This window comes from Tursiops truncatus, chromosome 1 (genome assembly GCF_011762595.2).
Source record: "Tursiops truncatus isolate mTurTru1 chromosome 1, mTurTru1.mat.Y, whole genome shotgun sequence".
Classification (NCBI taxonomy): domain Eukaryota; kingdom Metazoa; phylum Chordata; class Mammalia; order Artiodactyla; family Delphinidae; genus Tursiops; species Tursiops truncatus.
This window is the reverse complement of record NC_047034.1, coordinates 110,615,423-110,638,822: the sequence shown is the minus strand read 5'-3', so window position 1 is coordinate 110,638,822 and position 23,400 is coordinate 110,615,423. Positions and strand designations below refer to the sequence as shown.

Sequence of the window (23,400 nt, the reverse complement as noted above, 5' to 3'; positions counted from 1 at the left end):
TCAGCTACTCATTGACACTAACAGTTCGGAGGCAGAAAAGGACAAATTTTTAAGATATTTGAAAAATAATGAATTTGTTTTTGGGGAGCAAAGTTTAAGTAGGAGAGTAATGAGAGAGAAGACTGGAGAAATAAGAAAGAATCAGCATATTAGAGAGTCTTATATCTCTAGATAAAAAGTCTAGACTTTAATGATAAATGAGGGAAATCATTACAGATTTTAGGAAATGACTCTGACAGTAGGATGGATAAGGGAAACAAAAAACTGGAGGCAAAAATGCCTGGGAATCTATTAATTTCATTTAGCCTTTCTACCAAAAAGGCTCCTCTTCTCTGAAATCCTACAATAACGTATCTGTCATCTCCTTCATGATCATGACTTTTGCATGTATCTTATTTTGTCTATTAGAGACAGCAGAGTTTTATTGGTTAAGAGCATGAAATCTGGGACCAGGCTGCTTAAGTTCAAATCCCAGTTGCACTATGTCCTTAGCACCTATCTGTGCCTTGGTTTCCTTATCTATAAAATGGAAATTATCATAAAACCTGCTTCAAAGTGATGTTGTGTGGATTAAATTACTTAATACATGTACAGTGCTTAGAACAATGCCTGGCACATAGTATAAGTGGTATAGTGTTAGCTATTATCATTTTTAAGTTTCTTCAGGGCAGGATCTATGTCAGATTCAGCTTTGTATCTCCAAAAGTATTTAAATTATCAAGTAAATACTCGATAATTGTGAAGAACAGTGAAAAACAACCTACAATTAAATAATTGATAATTGTTAAGAATAATGAAAAACAATCTAGAGTAGCCACAGTGGGGATGTGACAGAAAAACTAACAAGATTTAGCACATGACTGAATAAAGAAAATGAAGGAGAACAAGGATGCGGATGCCCCTGAGATATCAAAACCATGTGATTGGGAGAATAACAATGGGGTTTTGGGAAGTCCAGAAGGGAAGCCATTTCTGAATAAAAGGGAGGTATGGAACGTTTGGCTTTAGATATCTTGAAGACAAAATGACAGTGAGTCACAACAGCTTTGACAGGACTGAAAGTCTGCAGAGGAGCAGGAGTGTAGCCATGATTTTGGAAGTCTGCTACATAAAGGCAACAGCAGAAGAGCTGTAAGGATACAGATGTCTAACTGAGATTTTTTATTAATTAAGACTACTTTCTCTCCACTGAATTCAAATTTGTTGGGTGGTGTTGTGTTCATATCCATCATCTCATCTACATCAGCTTAAATGCTATAAATTATAGTTGAGTACTGAAACTTACATGCAGTTACAAATCCACATTTTAAGAGATTAAAGAAATTCAGCCATTTTATTGGGCAAACTTTATAACTAAATAGTAAATTATTAAAAATGACAATAATAAAAGGTAACTTAACACTTACCCTGAATCACAGAAACAGTTCCACAGTCCTTGGCCATGACTCCAGAGTAAGCGATTAAAAACTCGGTTGAAAATCCGATATAAATTTACTTCCTCAACATCAGGTACCTTCCAGATGCGTGGAAGAACTGTACGGACACTTGTTTTTACTATATCCAAAACCTAGTGGAAAACCCAAAATATTTCAAAATCTAGGTGTATATGTGTGTGCCTAAAATTCAAAGATGAATATATATAATTCAAAAATGAATACACACACACACACACATACTCACTCACTCACTAAACGACAGCACAGAATGAAAAGTCCAGAAATAGATCCAGTATTTATGAAACTCTGGTATATGACATAGGTGGCAAGTCTGACTCATTGGAGTAAGAAGAGATTAAATTTAAAAATTAAAGTTAAGTGAAATTTAAATTAAATCAATAAATGGAGAATTTTTAAATAGTAATCTTCATGGAAAAAATAGATAAAGTTGAATCATTCCCTCAATTCACAAAAATCAACTCTAGAGTGATTAAGGTTTTAAGTTTGAAAAATAAGCCATTAAATATCTTAGTGAAAAGTATTAGTGAATATCTTTTAGACCCTGGTTTAGAAAAAGGTTACTTAAGTAGCAAAAAAGTATAGAACATAAAAGATTAATAGGTTTCCCTTATATTAAAATTAAGAACTTCTGGCCATCAAAAGATAGCTTGAAAGAAATAAAGATCAAGTTACAAACTGGGAAAATACATTCAAAACATATACATCTAACAAAAGATTAGTATCAGGAATATATAATGAATGCCTAACCAATTGTTAAATACACACCAACAAATTAACAGAAAAAAATGGACAAAAATACATGAACAGGAATTTCACAAAAGAGGAAATAAATATGTCTGATAAACATAAAGAATAAAAATTAAGACTATATAAGACATCATTTTCTATCCATTTAATTGACAAAAATTAAAAGTCTGACAGCACCAAGTGCTGGAGAAATATGGATCTACAGCGTCTCTTAGACTTGTTGGCAGGAGTACAAATTGGAAAATAGCTGGGCATTATCTCCTAAAGTTGAAAATGCATATACCCCAAGACCCAGCAAGTTTATTCCTAAGAGAAACTCTCTCACAGGTTAAAAACAAAAGCCATGTACAAGAATGTTCAAACAGCTGTTCACAATTACAGACAACTTGAAAAATTCTAACTCTCCATCAATGGGAGAGTGAATAAAAGTCGTATACTCATTCCCTTGGACTTTTATACAGCAGTCAAAATGAATGAAATTAAAGGGCACACAACAATCCGGAGCATCTTAATTATCAATGGTTAAGTTTTTAAAAAATACATACCAGTCATTACATACAGTATGAAACTCTTTTAATAGAAGTAAAGACAATTAAATTTTAAAAATACTTATGAGGAATACACATAGATATAATAAGAATATATAAAGAAAGAAAGCAAGGGACTGGGGAATACTGAATTTAAGAAAATGGCTACCTGAGACATAAAGGGCCAGGGGGATGGAAGGTAGTCATTTGATAAAAAAATAGATTATTACCAAGATACTTGATTTGGGTGTTGGGTTCACAAATGGTACAATAACTTAAAAACACTAACTAAATAAAAGCAGACCACATATGGACCAATAATGAGGAAGTATCATGGCCTAGGATTAATCTAATTAATCCTAGGCCATGGATTAGGCCTAGGATTAATCTAATTCTGGGAAACTAAAATCCTAGAGGTTCTGAAAAATTTATAAATCCCAAAAAGCTACTTTGACTAATTCAATGTATTTAATACTTCTGCAATTCAGGTATTTGCAAGGAAACACTTTTTTTAAAAAGTAAATATGAACAAATACAGTTATCCTAATTTCAGTTCACCAAAGTAGATTTTTCACTTCTTATTTTATCTAATTAAAGGGACTCCTTGTAAAGATGACAGTGAGAGATGAAAAGAGAAAGACTTTCAAACATACAGACTGAATGAAGATACAATTTTTCTCCATAGGTACAAACGTATAGAAAATTGGGAGCATATAAAAGAAGAATTTAATTTGTTTCTCTTTAAAACAGCCATATTTAAAGAAGTGATATTAGTTTTCTCTGAAAAAGGCAAATTTAGAATAAACATCTGTTTAAAAACTCATTCTACGAGGCCACCATCACCTTGATACCAAAACCAGAAAAGGATGTCACAAAGAAAGAAAACTACAGGCCAGTATCACTGATGAACATAGATGCAAAAATCCTCAACAAAATCCTAGCAAACAGAATCCAACAGCACATTAAAAGGATCATACACCATGATCAAGTGGGGTTTATTCCAAGAATGCAAGGATTCTTCAATATACGCAAATCAATCAATGTGATACACCATATTAACAAATTGAAGGAGAAAAAACATATGATCATCTCAATAGATGCAGAGAAAGCTTTCGACAAAATTCAACACCCATTTATGATAAAAACCCTGCAGAAAGCAGACATAGAGAGAACTTTCCTCAACATAATAAAGGCCATATATGACAAACCCATAGCCAACATCGTCCTCAATGGTGAAAAACTGAAAGCATTTCCATTAATATCAGGAAAAGACAAGGTTGCTCACTCTCACCACTCCTATTCAACATAGTTTTGGAAGTTTTAGCCACAGCAATCAGAGAAGAAAAGGAAATAAAAGGAATACAAACTGGAAAAGAAGAAGTAAAGCTGTCACTGTTTGCAGATGACATGATACTATACACAGAGAATCCTAAAGATGCTACCAGAAAACTACTAGAGCTAATCAATGAATCTGGTAAAGTGGCAGGATACAAAATTAATGCACAGAAATCTCTGGCATTCCTATACACTAGTGATGAAAAATCTGAAAGTGAAATCAAGAAAACACTCCCATTTACCATTGCAACAAAAAGAATAAAATATCTAGGAATAAACCTACCTAAGGAGACAAAAGACCTGTATGCAGAAAATTATAAGACACTGATGAAAGATATCAAAGATGATACAAATAGATGGAGAGATATACCATGTTCTTGGACTGGAAGAATCAACATTGTGAAAATGACTCTACTACCCAAAGTAATGTACAGATTCAATGCAATCCCTATCAAACTACCACTGGCACTTTTCACAGAACTAGAACAAAAAATTTCACAATTTGTATAGAAACACAAAAGACCCTGAATAGCCAAAGCAGTCTTGAGAACGAAAAATGGAGCTGGAGGAATCAGGCTCCCTGACTTCAGACTATACTACAAAGCTACAGTAATCAAGACAGTATGGTACTGGCACAAAAACAGAAAGATAGATCAATGGAACAGGATAGAAAGGCCAGAGATAAACCCATGCACATATGGTCACCTTATCTTTGATAAAGGAGGCAGGAATGTACAGTGGAGAAAGGACAGCCTCTTCAATAAGTGGTGCTGGGAAAATTGGACAGGTACATGTAAAAGTATGAGATTAGATCACTCCCTAACACCACACACAAAAATAATCTCAAAATGGATTAAAGACCTAAATGTAATGTCAGAAACTATCAAACTGTTAGAGGAAAACATAGGCAGAACACTCTATGACATAAATCACAGCAAGATCCTTTTTGACCCACCTCCTAGAGAAATGGAAATAAAAGCAAAAATAAACAAATGGGACCTAATGAAACTTCAAAGCTTTTGCACAGCAAAGGAAACCAAAAACATAAACAAGGCCAAAAGACAACCCTCAGAATGGGAGAAAAATATTTGCAAATGAAGCAACTGACAAAGGATTAATCTTCAAAATTTATAAGCAGCTCATGCAGCTCAATAACAAAAACAAACAAACAACTCAATCCAAAAATGGGCAGAAGACCTAAATAGACATTTCTCCAAAGAAGATATACAGACTGCCAACAAACACATTCTTTCATGTGTTTCAACATCATTAATCATTAGAGAAATGCAAATCAAAGCTACTTTCATGTGTTTCAACATCATCAATCATTAGAGAAATGCAAATCAAAACTACAATGAGATATCATCTCACACCAGTCAGAATGGCCATCATCAAAAAATCTACAAACAATAAATGCTGGAAAGGGTGTGGAGAAAAGGAACACTCTTGCACTGCTGGTGGGAATGTGAATTGGTACAGCCACTATGGAAAACAGTAAGGAGGTTCCTTAAAAAACTACAAATAGAACTACCATATGACCGAGCAATCCCACTAATGGGCATATATCCTGAGAAAACCGTAATTCAAAAATAGTCTTGTACCAAAATGTTCATTGCAGCTCTATTTACAATAGTCCAGAGATGGAAACAACCTAAGTGTCCATCATTGGATGAATGGATAAAGAAGATGTGGCACATATATACAATGGAATATTACTCAGCCATAAAAAGAAACGAAATTGAGCTATTTGTAATGAAGTGGATAGACCTGGAGTCTGTCATACAGAGTGAAGTAAGTCAGAAAGAGAAAGACAAATACCGTATGTTAACACATACATATGGAATTTAAGAAAAAAAAATGTCATGAAGAACCTAGGGGTAAGACAGGAATAAAGACACAGACCTAGAGAATTGACTTGAGGATATGGGGAGGGGGACGGGTAAGCTGTGACAAAGTGAGAGAGTGGCATGGACATATATACACTACCAAACGTAAAATAGCTAGCTAGTGGGAAGCAGCCGCATAGCACAGGGAGATCAGCTTGGTGCTTTGTGAACGCCTGGAGGGGTGGGATAGGGAGGGTGGGAGGGAGGGAGACGCAAGAGGGAAGAGATATGGGAACATATGTATATGTATAACTGATTCACTTTGTTATAAAGCAGAAACTAACACACCATTGTAAAGCAATTATACTCCAATAAAGATGAAAAATAAATAAATAAAGCAAAAAAAATCAATTTAGGGAAAAAATTTCAAAATAACATTTTATTTATAGAAGAATATCAACTACAGCTTCTCACAGTGAAGTGTGTAAGCAGCATGATTCCTTCCTTTCCTACTCCAGCTTCTTTCACTGTGAAGTGGGAACAGTATGTAAACCCTACAGGCGTCAGGGGTGTGTGGGCTGAAGGGGAGGAGAATGAGGAGAGATAATGCAATCTGTAATAAAGTAGCTTGTGAAAAAAAATTGTCCTGGAAAAGCTTGTTATTAGATAATGAAATCTTAATTATGAAAAGGGATTTAAAAATTTTTGATATGAGTTGTTCACAATAATACTGATATAATTTGGATATCAGACATTAATTCATACTTTTTATCTTTTTACGATTTTCAGTTAAGCTAATAGTTTAACCTTTTATATTTTTAATGTAGAAAACAGGACTCATAATTGATGTGATACAAGAATCAACACTAGCAGTAAACAGCAAATTTTAATCAATTCTCTTCTCAACTTCCCTTCCTCCTTTCTATGTATTAGTGAGTAATAACAGGCCAAAAGTCATAACACAGGAAGAATTTAAAAAGCAGCAAAGATAACCCATAAATTGGTTTCAAGAATAAATATGAGTTCTACATAATAAATGCAATTAAAATGTTAACAATACTGGAAATTTTAACATTATCTTCGTTTCATATTCTATTATTAAATAATTATTCAGCTTTAAAGTGACACAGCATTTGAGATGACGAGTTATTCGTTATTTCCTTCTGAATATGCGCACAGTGAAATCCATAGGATGCGACAGAACCAAAGAGGAGGGCAGCTCGCATGAACTGGCTGCCTGCTCCGCGCCAAGCACTGCTCTCCGTACATCACTTAGAGGAGGCTCTCTTGGCCGCTACTCTGTATATGCTTTGTTCTTAATTTCGAGGGAATTTTAAAGCATGATGGTCTAATATACTAGCCTACACATGGCTAAAAGCAGCAACTTCGGAAAACGGCCCAGGAGTTAGGGATAGGGAATGCAGCTGTGCCACTCCTCATGTTTCCTCCAACATGGAGACGGATATATCTTCAGGCCTCTTGCAACCGAGCAAACAACTCTGCCTGAGGAGTGATCTCCCAGATTGTGAGACCAGCATGGTCTGGGCAACCCAGAAACTTGCTCGTTCTTTGCCAGAGCACCTTCTGGGAAGATACATTCTCCTTTGCTTCCCTTCATCTTTCAATTTCAAGCTCTGGTCCTGGAGAAAGGAGTGGGTTAGGGAGACCTGTAATTTGGAGGATATGAGGGCATATAAACCAAGGAAGCAAGAGCCCAAACCCTTCATCTCTCCTCTGAGTCTTCACATAGCCTCTCTCCTCTGCCTGGAACAGTCTTGCCCCATCTGTTCACTTGGTGAACTTCTATGTTTTACCTCAAACATCACTTCTCCAGGGAGACCTTTACCTGCCACTAAACTATTGTATGATCCCTGAATGCCCAACTCTTCCCCTATTAATAATTATATCTCATTTTATTTTAATTTCCTGTTTAGTTAATGGAGACTGTTAGCTACATAAAAAGAGGAATTATACCAGTATACCTACCATGTCCCCAAGGCTCAAAAGAGGTCTAGCACTTAGTAGGTGTTTGTCTTAGTGAAAATGCTTCTTGCAAGAAAGTGAAACCTATGCAAACAAGGTAAAAATCAGAGCTAACACTTATTGAAGGCTTACAATGGACCAAACACTGTTCTAATCACTTTTACATATAGCAATTCATTTAATCCTCAAAATAAAAACATTGAGATAGATAACACTGGTCCACAATCCCTTTCCAAAAATCTTGAGGCTAGATTTCATAATCATACACATTACTATTTCCACAGGAAAACATGTGAATATTCAAACCAAGAGACAGACAAAAGTAACAAATATCTTCCTGTAGGGTCATTGTCTCCAAAGGAGTTCCGGCGGGTTAGGTTTTGCTGCCTAATGGTTATGAAAAATGTTTGGTTCTGAAAACATATTGGGTCTCATTTTATGGATGAGAAAACCCAGGCATAGAGCAGATAGGTAACTTACCCAGGATTGCACAGTTAGGTAATGGATAGCTATGTAGCCAGACCCATGATCTTAACCACTACCTGCCAATGCCTCATAATTAATTTGATCTGTCCTGGTGCCAAGAGCAAAATCCTAGAAGAGATTGTCTCTTCTTAGATTCAGATTCACCTCTAGTCAAGTAATACTTGGGAAAATGGGTGGAGTCACTGTGTACAAACAAGGTTGCCCAGGCACCCCCTCCAATAAGGCCATGCAGTCCATCAGGAACCAGTTTGCTTAAAAGGCCACACAGATGGGGAGACAATGCCTGTACCTCTAGCAAAACACTGGCTGAGTAATTTTAGGAAGGCAGAAAACAGGCAAGAAATCAGACTGGGATGAGGAAAATTAGTGTCAGTTCTATCTGCAATGCTATTTGGATTTCTGGGTGTTTTGCAGTTAGAAGTAAATGGATGGGAGATGAATAACTTGTGAAACACAAAAACAAATAGTCAGCAAGGTGCCCTTTGTGTTTACCTGTGGACTCATGTGAGGCTAACTTATAGAATATGTTAGGTAAGGGATCCATTTCCTGACATTGTGACTTTTAAAAGCATCCCGATCCAACATCAAGCTCTCCAAGGGAAAAAATAAATGGGATATTCAGTCAATGAAAGCATTAATAAAATGAAAAGATTTATCTTTTCCATATGAAATATAGCACATTTTGAAGGCATAAAGCCCACAGACAAATTCATATTTTGCAAGAACATACAGATGCTGAATGACAAACTGTTCCATATGGCTGAACAGTTGGTCCTAAATTAAAATAATGGCATGAGGTGAGGGAGGTTTAGAAATAACATTAAAAACACTACATGCTGTACTAATGATGCACGCAGCAGCCATGACATAGAGTAAAGGCATCTCTGCTGATGGAAAATGAACAGCCCTGTACAGCATCTATGTCAGCCCAAATGAAAAAGAGAGATGGAAAACAATAACGTCAAAATTCATGCAGAAGCAGCTACAGTAGGTATTTAAAAAATTGCTATTTAGAGAAGAAATACTTGATAAACAAGGGTTTCTTAGAGCCCCAAAATAAATGCAAATATTGTACAACCTTATTATCACTACTTATTTCTCTTCCTTCTCCGATCTTAGTTTATGCCTAGGTATCAGAGAATATGCTTTTCAGAAAATTTGGCATTCTTCACAGCCCACCATTGCTGTGATATTTTCATACTTCAAGTATATTCCTTACAAACTATATAAAGCAACTGCATTCTTAGCAGAAAGCTGAATTATGCTAGTGTGGAGTTACCACAACATGACATTAAGTAAGATCAGCTGATTCCATTTTCACCTGGTGAGGATTCCTTTCAGTAGTTTAGTCCTACATCACCGACCTTTAAATTTTACTCCCATTAAGAAAAATTTGAAATAAGACATGTGGAAGAGTTTGTGTGTGTGGCATTCTAATCTTAAGAGTTTTGCAATATTCAAATGAGAAACTAGCAAAAGCTTCCAATACTGGAGCAGAAAAAGTGAGATACATATGTCAACAATGGTTTCTAAATGGAATTAAGAGATTTAAATGAGAGTCTTGTGCATTCCACATCTAGAATTCTCCTTGGGACATGGTCGTCTCTCAATCAATATTGTTGAGTGCATGTTTTAATGAGCAAATAAATAAATGAATGAATAAACAACTCTCAAAATCCCCAGTAGTGCCTAGTATAGCTCTTGAACAAAATTGGCAACCAATAAATGTTTGTCAAATTAAATTGTATCACACACAACCTTTGTGGTAGTCATGGAGACATGCCATTTGAATCAACTAGCTTCTAAGAGTGCAGTTAGCTGACAGCATCCCCATTCAGGATCCGTTACAACAGTCAAGCCAAGCTTATACTCTCCCCAGGCTGCTCCCGACCAAGGATTGAGCACGGTTGGGATACCAGAGGGGCAATATTTCTGCCCCGTGTGATCCTTCTAACAGGCAATCTGTGTTCTGGGCTCCCCATCAGCCTGACAGGCCTTTCTCAGAACTTCACTAAAGTCTGAAGATCTTCCTCCCCAATCCTCCTGCCTTCCATTCACTGGTGTTAGACCAATATTGCAGGTGGAAGGCTCTTCTACCTGCTCAAACTTTCTCTCCCCTTTATCCTTCTTGGGTGTCTTCTCTCATAAATGTCTTTCACTTCTAATTCTGTCTTATGTCTGCTTCCCAGGGAACTGAACTGACATAGCCATCCAATGATTATTGACTATCATCATAGTCCAAAGGATAGATCTGATTAATCCACATCTAGATGTTAAATTAGTTAAGTTCTTGGCCTTCTAAATGGGTAACTTTTAATAATACCTAATGCTACATTCTAAAGCCGACCCACATTTCTAGGTTTCTTTTTTGTCTTGGATGCAGTTTCTAGCTTTATAAAGCAATAGCACAGGTTTCAAACAGATAGTCAAATGAAGAGTCAACATGTTACAACCCAACAGACACATTTTTATGCTTCATTTATACATATTCTACATAAAATAATTCTACACATGAAGAGTTCTTAGTAATAAAATACATCAGAGAAACAGCCTGGCATGAAGATCCTCAGAAGGAAAAAAAAGTCACCTGCATTTTATACCTTCTAAGCCTAGAGCACCTTTGCCATACGATGGCCTACTTCCTCACAAGAACTCTCCAATACTTAATGCTACGAACCTCAGAGAAGTTGTGAGAAGTTACCTGCCCCCGCAAAAAGGGCAGGGGCAGTACTGAACCCAAGTCCATATGACTACAAGTCCAGTTCCTCTTTCCACTACCTATTATTGCCCCTTTAGTTTAATATCAACATATAAAAGCTTTAAAAAAAATTTTCAATACACTTTGCAGCTAATTATTATATTGGCTCTCTTGTTGTCAAGAAAAAAAATATTCCAGTCAGTCAGTCATTCTCTGATCCCACTTTACCTCTGATTTCATCTGAAATAAACAAGGTAGGGAATAATGTATAATATATACATTTTTATAAATATATAAGGAAGTCTCATCCATCGCTATATATCCAGGAAATTAGAGTCTGTTTTGGGGGAAAAAAAGCCTTTTAAAGAACAAAATGGTTGATGAAAGAACAGGAAACAGAGTAATCGTAACAACTGGAAGAAAAGTTGCTACAGATAAGTTGCATACTGTGTAAATACTGGGCTTCCTCTTCTCATCATAACCTACACCTAGCATCCCTCAGCCACCTTTCCGGACCCTCCATGAACCTGGGCAACTTTGCAAGATAAACTTATTCTTGTTAAGATCAGCCCTTACTCTTCTCTGAGAGTCAAAATTCAAGCTATAAAATAATGCCATTTGCAGCAACATGGATGGACCTAGAGATTGCCATACTGAGTGAAGTAAGTCAGACAGAGAAAGACAAATATTGGGTTGGCCAAAAAGTTCATTCGGGTTTTTCCGTACAGTGTAATGGAAAAAAACACAAACGGACTTTTTGGCCAACCCAATATCATATGATATCGCTTATATATGGAATCAAAAAAAAATAAGGTACAAATGAACTTATCTAAAAACAGAAATAGAGGCACAGATGCAGAAAACAAACTGATGGTTACCAGGGTGTGAGGGAAGAGGAGGGATAAATTGGGAGATTGGGATTGACATATACACACTACTATATATAAAATAGATAACTAATCAGGATGTACTATATAGCCCAGGGAACTCTACTCAATACTCTGTAATGACCTATATGGGAAAAGACTCTAATAGAGTGTATATATGTACAACTGATTCACTTTGCTGTACAGCAGAAACTAACACAACATTGTAAATCAACTATACTCCAATAATTTTTTTTTTAAATTCAAGCTATGAATTCTTCTGCCCCAAATAGAACTGTCTATTAAATTACCTTGTAGAAGAATGACTGTAACTGCTTGGGTAGCTTTGTGTTGGAGATGGGACATCTTATCACTGATAACAAGCACAAAGGAAATATAGTAACTTTGATTAATGCCAAAATGGAAGATGCAACAAAGGAGTTCAAAGAAAAAGAAAAAGGTGTTTAAGTTGTAATAAAAAACATGCCCTCTCTCATCAGTGCTCTCACTCCCTTAACATAACAGAGTATGATGAATACAGAGATGCAGATGCACATCTGAGAACTGGAGGGAAGGATTACACAAAGATAACTTACTCCAAATATTCTTAGAGTAAATCAGTATAGCAGAAGTCACTATACTGACACAAGTACTTGCTAGTAAATTTATAAGCAAGTATTTACTTTTACTCGAAATTTATAAAGACAATCGAGCATAACAACCCTAAAACATGAAATAGACTGTTTCTTCTAATTGATAAACATTATTACTATTCATGCACATCATTTGATCACCCCATACAATGTTTTATCAGACCTTCTCATATCACGTTAAAAAAACATAACAGCATTATCTTAATTTGTTGATGTTCAGATAAATACATAGCACTAGTAAAGAAACAAGGGTAAAGAAAGAAGAAGCTAACTTGCTATTGACAGAATCCACAAAAGAGTCTAGATTTGAATCAACTGAACAAATGTTTATAGAAAGCCTACAGCTGACTACAAAGTAAGACACACCTCCCCCCTCGCCCCTGGCTTTTAGAAAGGTGGAAAAATTAATACAGAAACCTCTCAAGTCAGATCATAAGTACAACTGAGTATGAAGTACTGTGAGGATTTAGAATAGGTAAAGATAATATCTGGTTATGGGGGAATACAGACAGGCCTCACAGAAATGCCTGTGTCTCCCTGTCATTCTTTCATTTCTAAAAAGATTATGTTCACTTGAAAAAAAACAGAAATATACAAAAACAAAAGGAAACATGACACCAAATACTACCACTTTCCTTTCTCTGGCTCAGTAAGTCTATCCTCCAGAAATAAAATATCTTAATTTTTGAAATTTTTTAACACTAGATATATATTTTTAAAACAGTAAAAATCAGAGTGGTGATTTAAAGGAGGACAACACATATTACTGTATAACTTGTTTGTTTAATTTACTATCTTGGTATAAGATGGCATATGAAAAGGAAAAAGGCACTCTCTCTTTGAGATGCCCAAGGCAATGGTGACCTTAATGGACATCCTTGCAAACCCTCTGATAGAATTTCTCAGCGGGAAAATAACTGAGAAGGTTCTCATGTAAGAACTTAGAAGGCTACACGTGGTCTGTCTAGATCCACGCTCTTAAATGCAGTAGTCACTAGACACATTTGGCTATTTACATTTAAGTTAATTAAAATTAAAAGTTCAGTTCCTTAGTCACAATAGCCACATTTCAAGATCTCACTCAATGGCCACATGTAGCTAGTGACCACCGTATTGGACATCACAGATACATAACATATCCGTCACTGCAGAAAGTTCTATGGGACAACACTCACAGTAAATAAACCTGGTATTTTTATTTCACCTGGCTAGAGAATGGATTGGTCACAAAGACTGCATGGGTAACTAATGAAGAATAAAGATGAAAGCCACCCAAATCTGGAAGGCTCCCTCAGTGCCAACGTGAACCACACTTAGTTGGCACTCATCACTCTGAACCAGAATGCTTCCCATATGTGAAAAGAGATGCCTGACGGCTGATGGACTCATGACCTCCCAGAAACCATGCACTTGGTGGCTGCTTATCGCTTATATTCTTCACTCATGATTAGTAAAATCTGGCTAATTTTACCAATGTACATATGTTGCATATGTCACAAGTCATAATCTTGTGCTGTATCTCAAGTTAAGATCTATGATTCCAGAATAGCACTCAATTTAACACAACTGAATAGTATGGATGTACTATAATTTATTTAATCATAAATCTACTGATAGATATTTAGGCTGCTTCAAGTGTTTTGCTTGTACAAATACCCCTGCAGTGAATGCTCATGTGCATATATCTTTTACACATACATTTTATACAGATTATTATTCTGTAGGACAGAATGCTGGAAGTGGTTTTGCTGAGCCATAAGGTTGTGAACGTTTGTAACTTTAATAGATACAACAAACTACCTTTCTAAAGAGCTGTACCAATGTGTTCTCTCTCTGATAGTATAATAAAGCCCCTTTTATCCAGACTATTTCCATCATTGCATATTATGTCTTATTAATTTTTGCCGATATGTTTTTTACTTGCTTTTCCTTCAGCATTAGTGAGGACAAGATCTAGTTCCATGTTAATTGGCTCTTTGAAGATCCATAAATTGTCTTTTCATGGCTTTTTTATATGCTTTTCCATTTTATTTATTAACTTTACAAGATAGTATGTCTTCTGATGATTGATCGGTAGGAAGTATTGGTTTACTTGTGCTACTTTGTGTTTTATGTGCTGCAAACATCTGTCCTCTTCAACATCCACCCCTTTCCCCTGCCACCCAATTCTCCTCACCACTTCTGCCTTTTAACCTGGTTTAAGACACCTTTTGCCATCCATTAAGTTTTTATGTCATCAAATATGTCGTTCTTCTCATTTATGATTTCTGGGTTCTAAAACCTAAGTCTTCCTTATGAAGTTGTTTCTTCATTCTAAGATTATAAACATAGCTTTCCGTATTTTCTTTTAAACTTTTAATATTTTTTTACATATAAAACTATCATCTATCTGGAATTTATTTCTGCATATGGTGAGAGGTAATGCTCCAACTTAATTTTCTTACAAATAGGTAGTCAATTGTTTCAGTATCATTTAGGGGAAAAAATTATCTTTACTCCACTGATTTGAAATGTCACATTTATCAAGTATTAATATCTTATAAGTATTTTAATCTGTTTCTGGGTTATCTATTTTGCTTTAATTACCAATTTAGCTAAACTCTTCTATCTTCTAGGTTACAAAAAGTACAAGGACTTGAAAAGATTCAGGGTTCCAATTCCATGAAGAAGTCCTTATTTTAATGAATAAGGCCACAGTTAGTGACTTGACAAACAGGAGTTCTGGGCTTACAGTATGTTTTCAATCTACTTCTGTTACCAGCTTTGTTACACCCTCCTCAACAGCAGCACAGTGTTTGGCACATGACAGGACACTAAGTTGTCCTTTGTTGAATGAGTTAATGCTTAATAATGAGTTTAGTTTACTCAGAGGAAAGTACATAACTTCAAAGTCATTATTTGATCGCTGTCAACTTTCAGCTTACTAGCAATAAATCCTAGAAAGGGGAAGTAATAATTTGCACTATTTAGGAATACAACAGCTTCACTAAAGCTACTAAAATAGTACATCTCCCCCCAGATAATGTTGCAATGCATCTATGGGCCCCTCGGGCTGCTGGCCACTCCCCTCTCCTACTCTCTGAGATGTTGTACTGTCTCTGAAAATCTCCAAAGCCCCTCCCCATTGGAGGAGAACCTTCACATCTTCCCACCACAATGCCACAGACTCTACCTTCCCTCCTATAAGAATAAGTGCTCCTGGTAGGACAAACCTTCCCAGCTTACTTACTTCGAGGATTTTCTATCACCTCTCTTTTCTGTACCATTCCTCTCTTCTAGATCATTCTCATCAGCAACTAACAAGTGTAAATAGCTTCATCTTAAAAAAAAATAAAAAACACCTTGTCCTCAACCCACATACCTCTCCAGCTAACACCACATTTAACTTTCCCCTCTATAGCAAAATTCCTTGAAAAAGTGCTTGGACTAGCTGTGCTTTTTCCCATTTCTTGAACCTACTCCATTCAAGTTTTACTCCCCACCATTCCCCTGAATTTGTTATGATCAGGTAACCATTAACCCCCAAGTTGTCAAAAACAACAGTCAGGTCTTGGTGTTCATCTTATAACTCCTATCAGCAACATCTGACTCAGTTGATCACTCCAACCCTGAAATAATTTCTTTACTTGGTCTCAAGGACCCCAAGTTCCCATGGTTTTTCATACTTTACTGGCTGCTCCTTCTTAGTCCCCTTAGATTAATCCCTCCACCCCATCTCTCTGATTTCTATACATAGAAGTGGCCCAGGGCTCAGTCCTCAAAACTCTTCTCTTTTCTAACCACACTTACTCTCTAGGTAACCTCACCTAGTCCCAAGGCTTAAATATCCTAGTGACCCTTAAATTTTGTATCTCCATATGCAACCTTAGCTCTGAACTAAAAAACTCATATATACACCTACACACTCAATATCTTCAGTTGGATGTCTAACCAATATATCAACCTTAGCAGGTCTAAAACCAAAATCAAAGTAAAACAAAACAACAGGAACAACAAAGCCATGCTCTTTCTCCAGTATCCACCCAATTCAGTTACCACCCTAGCTAAGCAACCATTAGCTCTTGCCTCAGTTACTCGAAAAACCTACCTGGTCTCTACTTCTGTTCTGCCACATTCCCTCTCCCCTAGTTCTATTCTTCACAAGTAGCTCTCATGAACCTTCTAAATTATAAACCAGACTATGTAACTCCTCTGCTCAAAATTTTCCAGTGGTTTTTCATTACTTGGAATAAAACCCAAAGACTGTCCATGGCTTGTAAAGTTGTGATCTGACCCCTGATTATCTATCCAATTGTCACCTCCACATCACTCACTCTTAACCAGCACAAACCAACTATCCTGTACATAAGGAAATAAATGGTGTCTCCTGTCTCATGGATACATCAAGCTGACTTCTACCCCAGGGCCTCTGTATCTGCTCTTCCCTCTGTCTGATGCATTGTACCTACAGATGTCTGCATAGTAATTTTCTCATTTCATTTAGGTCACCTTCTCTCAATTTTTTAATCCTGATTTATTTTTCTTCATAGTACTTAATACTACCTTACATTCCAGTATATACTGGTTTATTGTCAAACACCTTAACTGGAATATAAGCTCTATGAGACCATGGAATCTTTTTTTAATCTACTTGTTTATCCTCAGAAGCTAGAACAGTGCCTGAAACATAGTAGATACACAATAAATATTTGTTGAGGAAATGAGTAAGCAGATGAGCATTTATATAGTTTGATTATGAATGTGGCTTAATGATCCTAGCTTAATACATAATCCAAAAGAGCAAACCTGTTTTGGGGTATTCATTACTCACTTTTCGTTGTTTTACAGAGTCCAATTTTATGAGCCAATATGAAGCCACTTTTGTTTTATGATACTTCCAGTTATCAATCATCTGTTTTGGAGGAGAAACATTAAGAAATTTAATCTAATTAATTTGTGAAATGAAAGCACTATAATACTATTTGCAATAAAGAATGTCTACTTTCATAAAAAGACATGCGAAAAGACTTTTAATGTAAGATAAAGAAGCCATCTGAATTTAAAGCTTTTCTCTTTTTGCTGTAAAAAAAGCACACAATCTCTAATGGTTGAAAGTCAAATGTCTTCAGGAATATAAGGTTTGGGAAGAAGCCCAAAACATAGATTTTTCATTTTAATTCCAAGAACTGTATTTACAACATCATTCACAGTAACAAAATATTGAATAACACATTAGAAGATAGCCTATATTTAATTAGGATTCCATTATGCCCCTGTTTTGTTTTTTGTGCAAATCTGCAAAATTTCTGAATATATATTCTAGTTATATATATTATAATAAATAGATAAAAATAGTTGCTGCATAAGTAAACATATAGTAAATAATCTAATGTCTTGTATAATTATTAATATCTTTTATCAATTATATAAGCCTATATCCACATTCTTTATAGAACAATCACAGTAGCCACAAATATTAGTTCTACTCTCAGATTATCTAATTTTTCATCTAGCTGATTCAGAAAGGTATTACATAACTTATACCTCTAAGATATAGAAATAAAATGTCTGGTACAAAGACGTCCTACTTTATTGAATAAAATAACATATGTAAATAAAAATATATCTAGCATAATGCTTTATAACTAATGTTCATTTTTCTTCCTTTTCCCCTGATGTAACAAATAGCACCTCATTTGCAAACAAGATACCATTTCACTTTTTAAAAAATATATAACAAATGCAACGCATAATATTTGGGGATTTTGGTTATAACTATGTTATGACTACAAAATACAAATTGCCATTATTGATTTGTTAACTAAGAAAGTCTTTTTTATTATTGTTTTTTGTTTGTTTTGTTTCTAGACAGCGCTTTTAGACAGGCCTAAAGTAAAGCTAAAAAGTGAAAAAAGCCAAATGTATGGCTGTGGTTTTTATCCTACAACTGGCCACTAGATGGTGCCTTCTCCTCTGGATTAAAAAAAAAAAAAAAAAAACAGGGAAACCAGAAAACAACGGTCTATTCTGAGGAATTATCTAAGAAGGACAATTTGAGGAGAATTCTTGAATGAAGAAATAGAACTCTGAGTGAAGAAATGCTCTTTCACCAAAAATATTCGAATACCTTGGACCTTCTTTCTAAATTAGGAGTAAGTCATTGACTTTAATGTGAATTTTAGGACTGACATTTTAGAACGTTCCACTGGGTGGTGCAAATGCTTGTGTAACAAGAAAACACACACAACATAAGCCATTTCAAAATCTTACTAACACCATGCAAGGTGTCACATTCAAATATTCTGGACACTTTATGCCCATGGCCCCACTTTTTTCCTTATTATCTCATTCCATATTAGATCTTTCTAAATCGTTACAGAAGCAGGCTTAACTTGATATGTCTTTAATCATTAAGAACGATAATTATTTAACACTAATTATTTTCACTTGATGAAGCATCATTAAAATAGGACTATACACTAAAAGATATTTTGCATTGCTGATTATAAATGTGATTTCGTTGCTCGTGAATCATAACAATTAAAATAACCCCTGTATCTTCTAAAGCTTGTGGAGGTTGAAAAGAACATCAATTAAGTTTACTATGTCATTGAGGATAATGCCATCAAGCAATAAATGTTAATATTTTAAGAAGAAGAATAAAAAGGCATGAGCTCCTTGGTATTTTATATACATCAAATACTCACATCTTCTATCAGAAGTAATGATTCTGCATCTGATTTTCCTGGAAACCGGATCTTCATGTCCTTGAGAACAAATAAGGTCTGACTTGTTAGATCGTCTTCTTGTTCTTTTGGTCTCAGTTGCCGCAAAGACTCACTCTTAAATTTGAAAGAATACAGATATTTGGAGGGGGTCTTATTTCATTGTGCCACTATAATCTGAAAGATATTTCTAGGTAAAAATGATGCACTTTTAATTGATAAAATAACAATAAAAAAGGAAGAAAATAATGTTTTTACATTTATTCTTAGCATTAAAATCTTAGCATTAAAAGGGTATGATTTCCCAAGACTGTCTTTCACACTTCCACACAGTTGTATTTTATGTAGCTCAAAATACTAAAACAAAAATACAAGTGTTTAAAAAAGACTTCCTGGTCAGTTTCATTTTCTACATATACCTTAGGCAATTCTTGATTAGAAAAAAAAGCATTCATTGTTACCCAGTGAAATTCATTCACTTATATTCTTCAGACTCTTCCCTTTGGAAGCAACTTCCACATTAAATAAACAAATTAAATAAGTCCCTGGTCTATGTGAAGGTACATGGAGATATCTATTTGAGCATTTATAAAACTAATACTATATGTTAACAACATACAGGAAACATTATAAACAATGCCGTACTTCAGTGCTCTAAGGCTAATTTACCAATAGTTTATTTTTTTAAACTATTAATCAATAGTCCCATTAAGGAAAATTTTCCATACGACAAATTTCCCCAAATTTACAGATATACTGTACAGTACATTGGAAAATCACATATCTACTCAGATGATTTTCAACAAAATTATCCTACTCCATCAGCAAATGGAAAATAAAATACTATTCTCAGTGTTCATCCTCAAGTTCTGTGATACAGTGAAGTCTGCCTTTTAAGAGTCCATACTCAGTTATAGGTGAAGAAAGATGAATAAACGCAAATTCCAGGAGGCCATGAGTTGAATTATAGAAAGGATCTGAAGTTCAATCTGTCCTCCTTCCAGCTAATCTCTTTGCCACTTAAATCCTATATACAGCGCTAATCTCAGGGGAGCAAAACAGAAGACTTACCATCGGAGAGTCGGTAGAGCTGGAATCATGTCTTTGAGGCGGATGCCCCATGTAGGAGGAAGCACGGTTTAAAGAATGTGACCGAGACCCTGAAGCTGACCGGGATGATGATATCACTTGTTGAGCAGAAAAGGGGCGGTTGTCTGCACTGGATGGTGATTGAGAAGAGATGGACCGAGGGCAACTGACTGAACGCCTTATGGAGCCTATGGATGATGGAGAGGAGGGATCGCACAGTAGCAGAGTTAGTAGAAGTTTTCCACTGTATTGGATCTATACAAAGTAATAATTAGCAGGGTGGCAGTAAATGTCAAAGCATAGGCATCATCATGAGAATATGAGTTTGGAGTTAATTCTTCAATTTAAGCAGTGAACTTGGTGCAGAACCCCTGTCATGTGTAAAGAATGGCTATCATGAGAATAATACTTATACAGTACTTTAATGTTCTAGTCTCAAAACATGACGTAAAAGGAACAAAAGAAAGGAACGCTAACATGTATGGAGCTCCTTCTATAAACCAGGCATCATGCTAGGTGCTTCACTTTTATTTTTGTTCTCACAGAAACCCTCTGAAGTACAAATCTCCATCACCTGGAGACTCAGAGAAAGAAATTTCTCAAGGTCACATGACAAGAAAGTTACCAAGTTCAGATTTAAATCCTGACTTAATGGCAGCAGCCTCCCTCTTTCTATGACGTCATGATGCCACCTACTATCTTCAGACTAGACTGGTCGCTCATCAGAATCTGTGTAGAGGTTAGCAATAGAATATTTTACAACAGGATTCATAGGGGGAAATGGATAGGAGTCTATATAATGGCCAGGATAAGTGGATGTTATAAAATTTAGGGCCCATGAGAATAAAATAATGATAATGAAACAGAAGAAAAACAAAGATTATCCTAATGAAGTTTAAATATGTAACTGGTTATTATAAGAGTAGTACTAGACAGATAAGTCTTCTTATTCACAGGACAGAAGAATTTTAAAAATTAGATTTACATTCCTGTAGTAAAAGATTTAAGTGAAGAAAAATGTCTGGATCAAAAGGGTTGTTATCAGAACAACTAGGGAAAACCACAGAACATCTTCCTCAGGGCATATTGAGAACATTTAAAAAAGAGAACCAACTATTCCAGGTAAATTTTAATTCCTGACACAGAGAAATAGAATATCACTCAATATTATCAACATTTATATCTTTTTTAATACATATATTCTATATACCCTCTGTTGTATATTCTCTCTCGGCTTGGGAAATATATCAATCACTCTTCATTAATTAAATAATTTAATAAAACTCACATGAAGGCAGGATGAATACCCAAATATTTCTCTTCATTAGCTGTTGAAAAAAATTTAAACCTTTATAAAGGCAATGGACATGAACCTTATGTTTAGGGAAGTATTTCTAAAGAATATTTTGAATTGATGATAAGTCTAATAGTCCTCTTTTGGTTCTGGAGAGGACCAAAAAAGTATACTCATTCAAGCTATAAAAGATGTTAAAAAAAAAAAAACAAAACCTTCCATTTGTTCCAACCTCCTTCTGAACCTGAAAGTCACACTATTTTTTTAAAGAACGGTGCTTCTAAAAAGGGCTGTGTGGGGTACATAACACTCGTCAATCTTCTACTAAGAAATACCCATAAGCATGTACTAATACCTACACCTTGGCCCTGCTCTCTTCAAGGGCTTACAGTGATGGGTTTGGACATATATAATCTGATCATAGCTGCAGAAAGAAATATCCTTTCTCTTGAGTCACCAGAGATTTCCATTTTTTCTTCTGCATACACTAGAATTCAGACAGAATAACTAAATAGCTAGACATGCCAATGATACTTAGGTAGATTAACAATAAATGGTTGAAACTTGCATACACAAATTATCTGAGAAAAAAATACTTCATATAGTTTTGTGTAGGACTACCATATATCAAATCTAAATATATCCTTTGGTACTGTAATAATTTTAAATTGCCTAAATTAACTATCTACAACAGAAAGCATTGTACATAATCTGGATTTTTGTCCTCGGTTATCAACATCCCTTTGTAGAGAAAACTCAAGGAGTGTTTGTGGCTAAAATATTCCTTAGTGTAAGATTAAAGAGGGAATATAAAACAAATTGAAACCCTTGCTGCAATTCTTAATGACTATAAAAACAAATAACCAATAAGGAAAAAGATATTAATTGAAATAGACTAGCTATAAAGTGTGAATTTATGCTTAAAAACATTTCTAGTACACTCTTTGTCTGATCTCAATTTATTAACCTATTGGTCTGAGAAGAAAGAAGAATCTCAGAGCTATAGGAGCCCTAGCAATTTTTTCTCACCACTACCCTTATCCTCTGTCAGTTCCTGCCGTTAAGGATACACACATTAGCCAATAGAAAAGGGGCTCCAAAACTGACAAGATCTGGGCAGAACAATGTCAGCTTCCAAAAGAGAAACAGAGTCATATTTACACAGAGATGCACTGAAAGTACTTAAGGAGCTTTTAAGAAAAAGGGAAATAATAGATAAAATAGCTTACAAACTCTGGAACAGATGCTCAATAAACATATATTAAAGGAGTAAATAAACAAATGAAATGGAACATAATATGTTATTTCCCCTCCAAACACATAAGCCCTCAAAGACAGGAACTTTAGCACGTATCTTTATGGAATAATTTGGAAGTAAAAGAAAGACCATTGAAAACCTTCAACTATTAGGTCTGCATTCCTTATGCATTTTCTCATAAGTCTGGAAGGCCAGGTTTAAAACATACATATTATCAGGTAACTATTAAACCATTGCTGGAGATAGAGCAACAAAGGCTCAGAAATGTGTTTATTGCGTGATTGGACCGGTCCCTTTGTGGAGCCCTAGGATGAGGGAGGACAAGGCAAACAGCGAGATGAGAAACAGAGGTTAAGAAAAGTCCTGCTTTGGAGGCAGCATCAGGAAGGGGTATCCGACTGAGCCTGGGCAACAGCACTACCACACTGGACATCTGGGGATGAAAGACGAATAACAGACACAATAGTGGACATTTGG

At 35.5% G+C, this 23,400-nt stretch overlaps 1 protein-coding gene across 1 annotated transcript in view; it reads right to left on the bottom strand.

The window, feature by feature from the left end:
• Positions 1-23,400, bottom strand: part of TTLL7 (tubulin tyrosine ligase like 7) — a 155,084-nt gene that overhangs the window by 15,667 nt on the left and 116,017 nt on the right. The window contains exons 16-19 of the mRNA XM_033864301.2: positions 20,354-20,559; positions 19,265-19,399; positions 17,389-17,469; positions 1,407-1,567 (exon numbers count right to left, since the gene is read on the bottom strand). Of these exons, the coding sequence (XP_033720192.1) occupies positions 1,407-1,567; positions 17,389-17,469; positions 19,265-19,399; positions 20,354-20,559 (583 nt within the window). The remainder of the gene's footprint in view (positions 1-1,406; positions 1,568-17,388; positions 17,470-19,264; positions 19,400-20,353; positions 20,560-23,400) is intronic.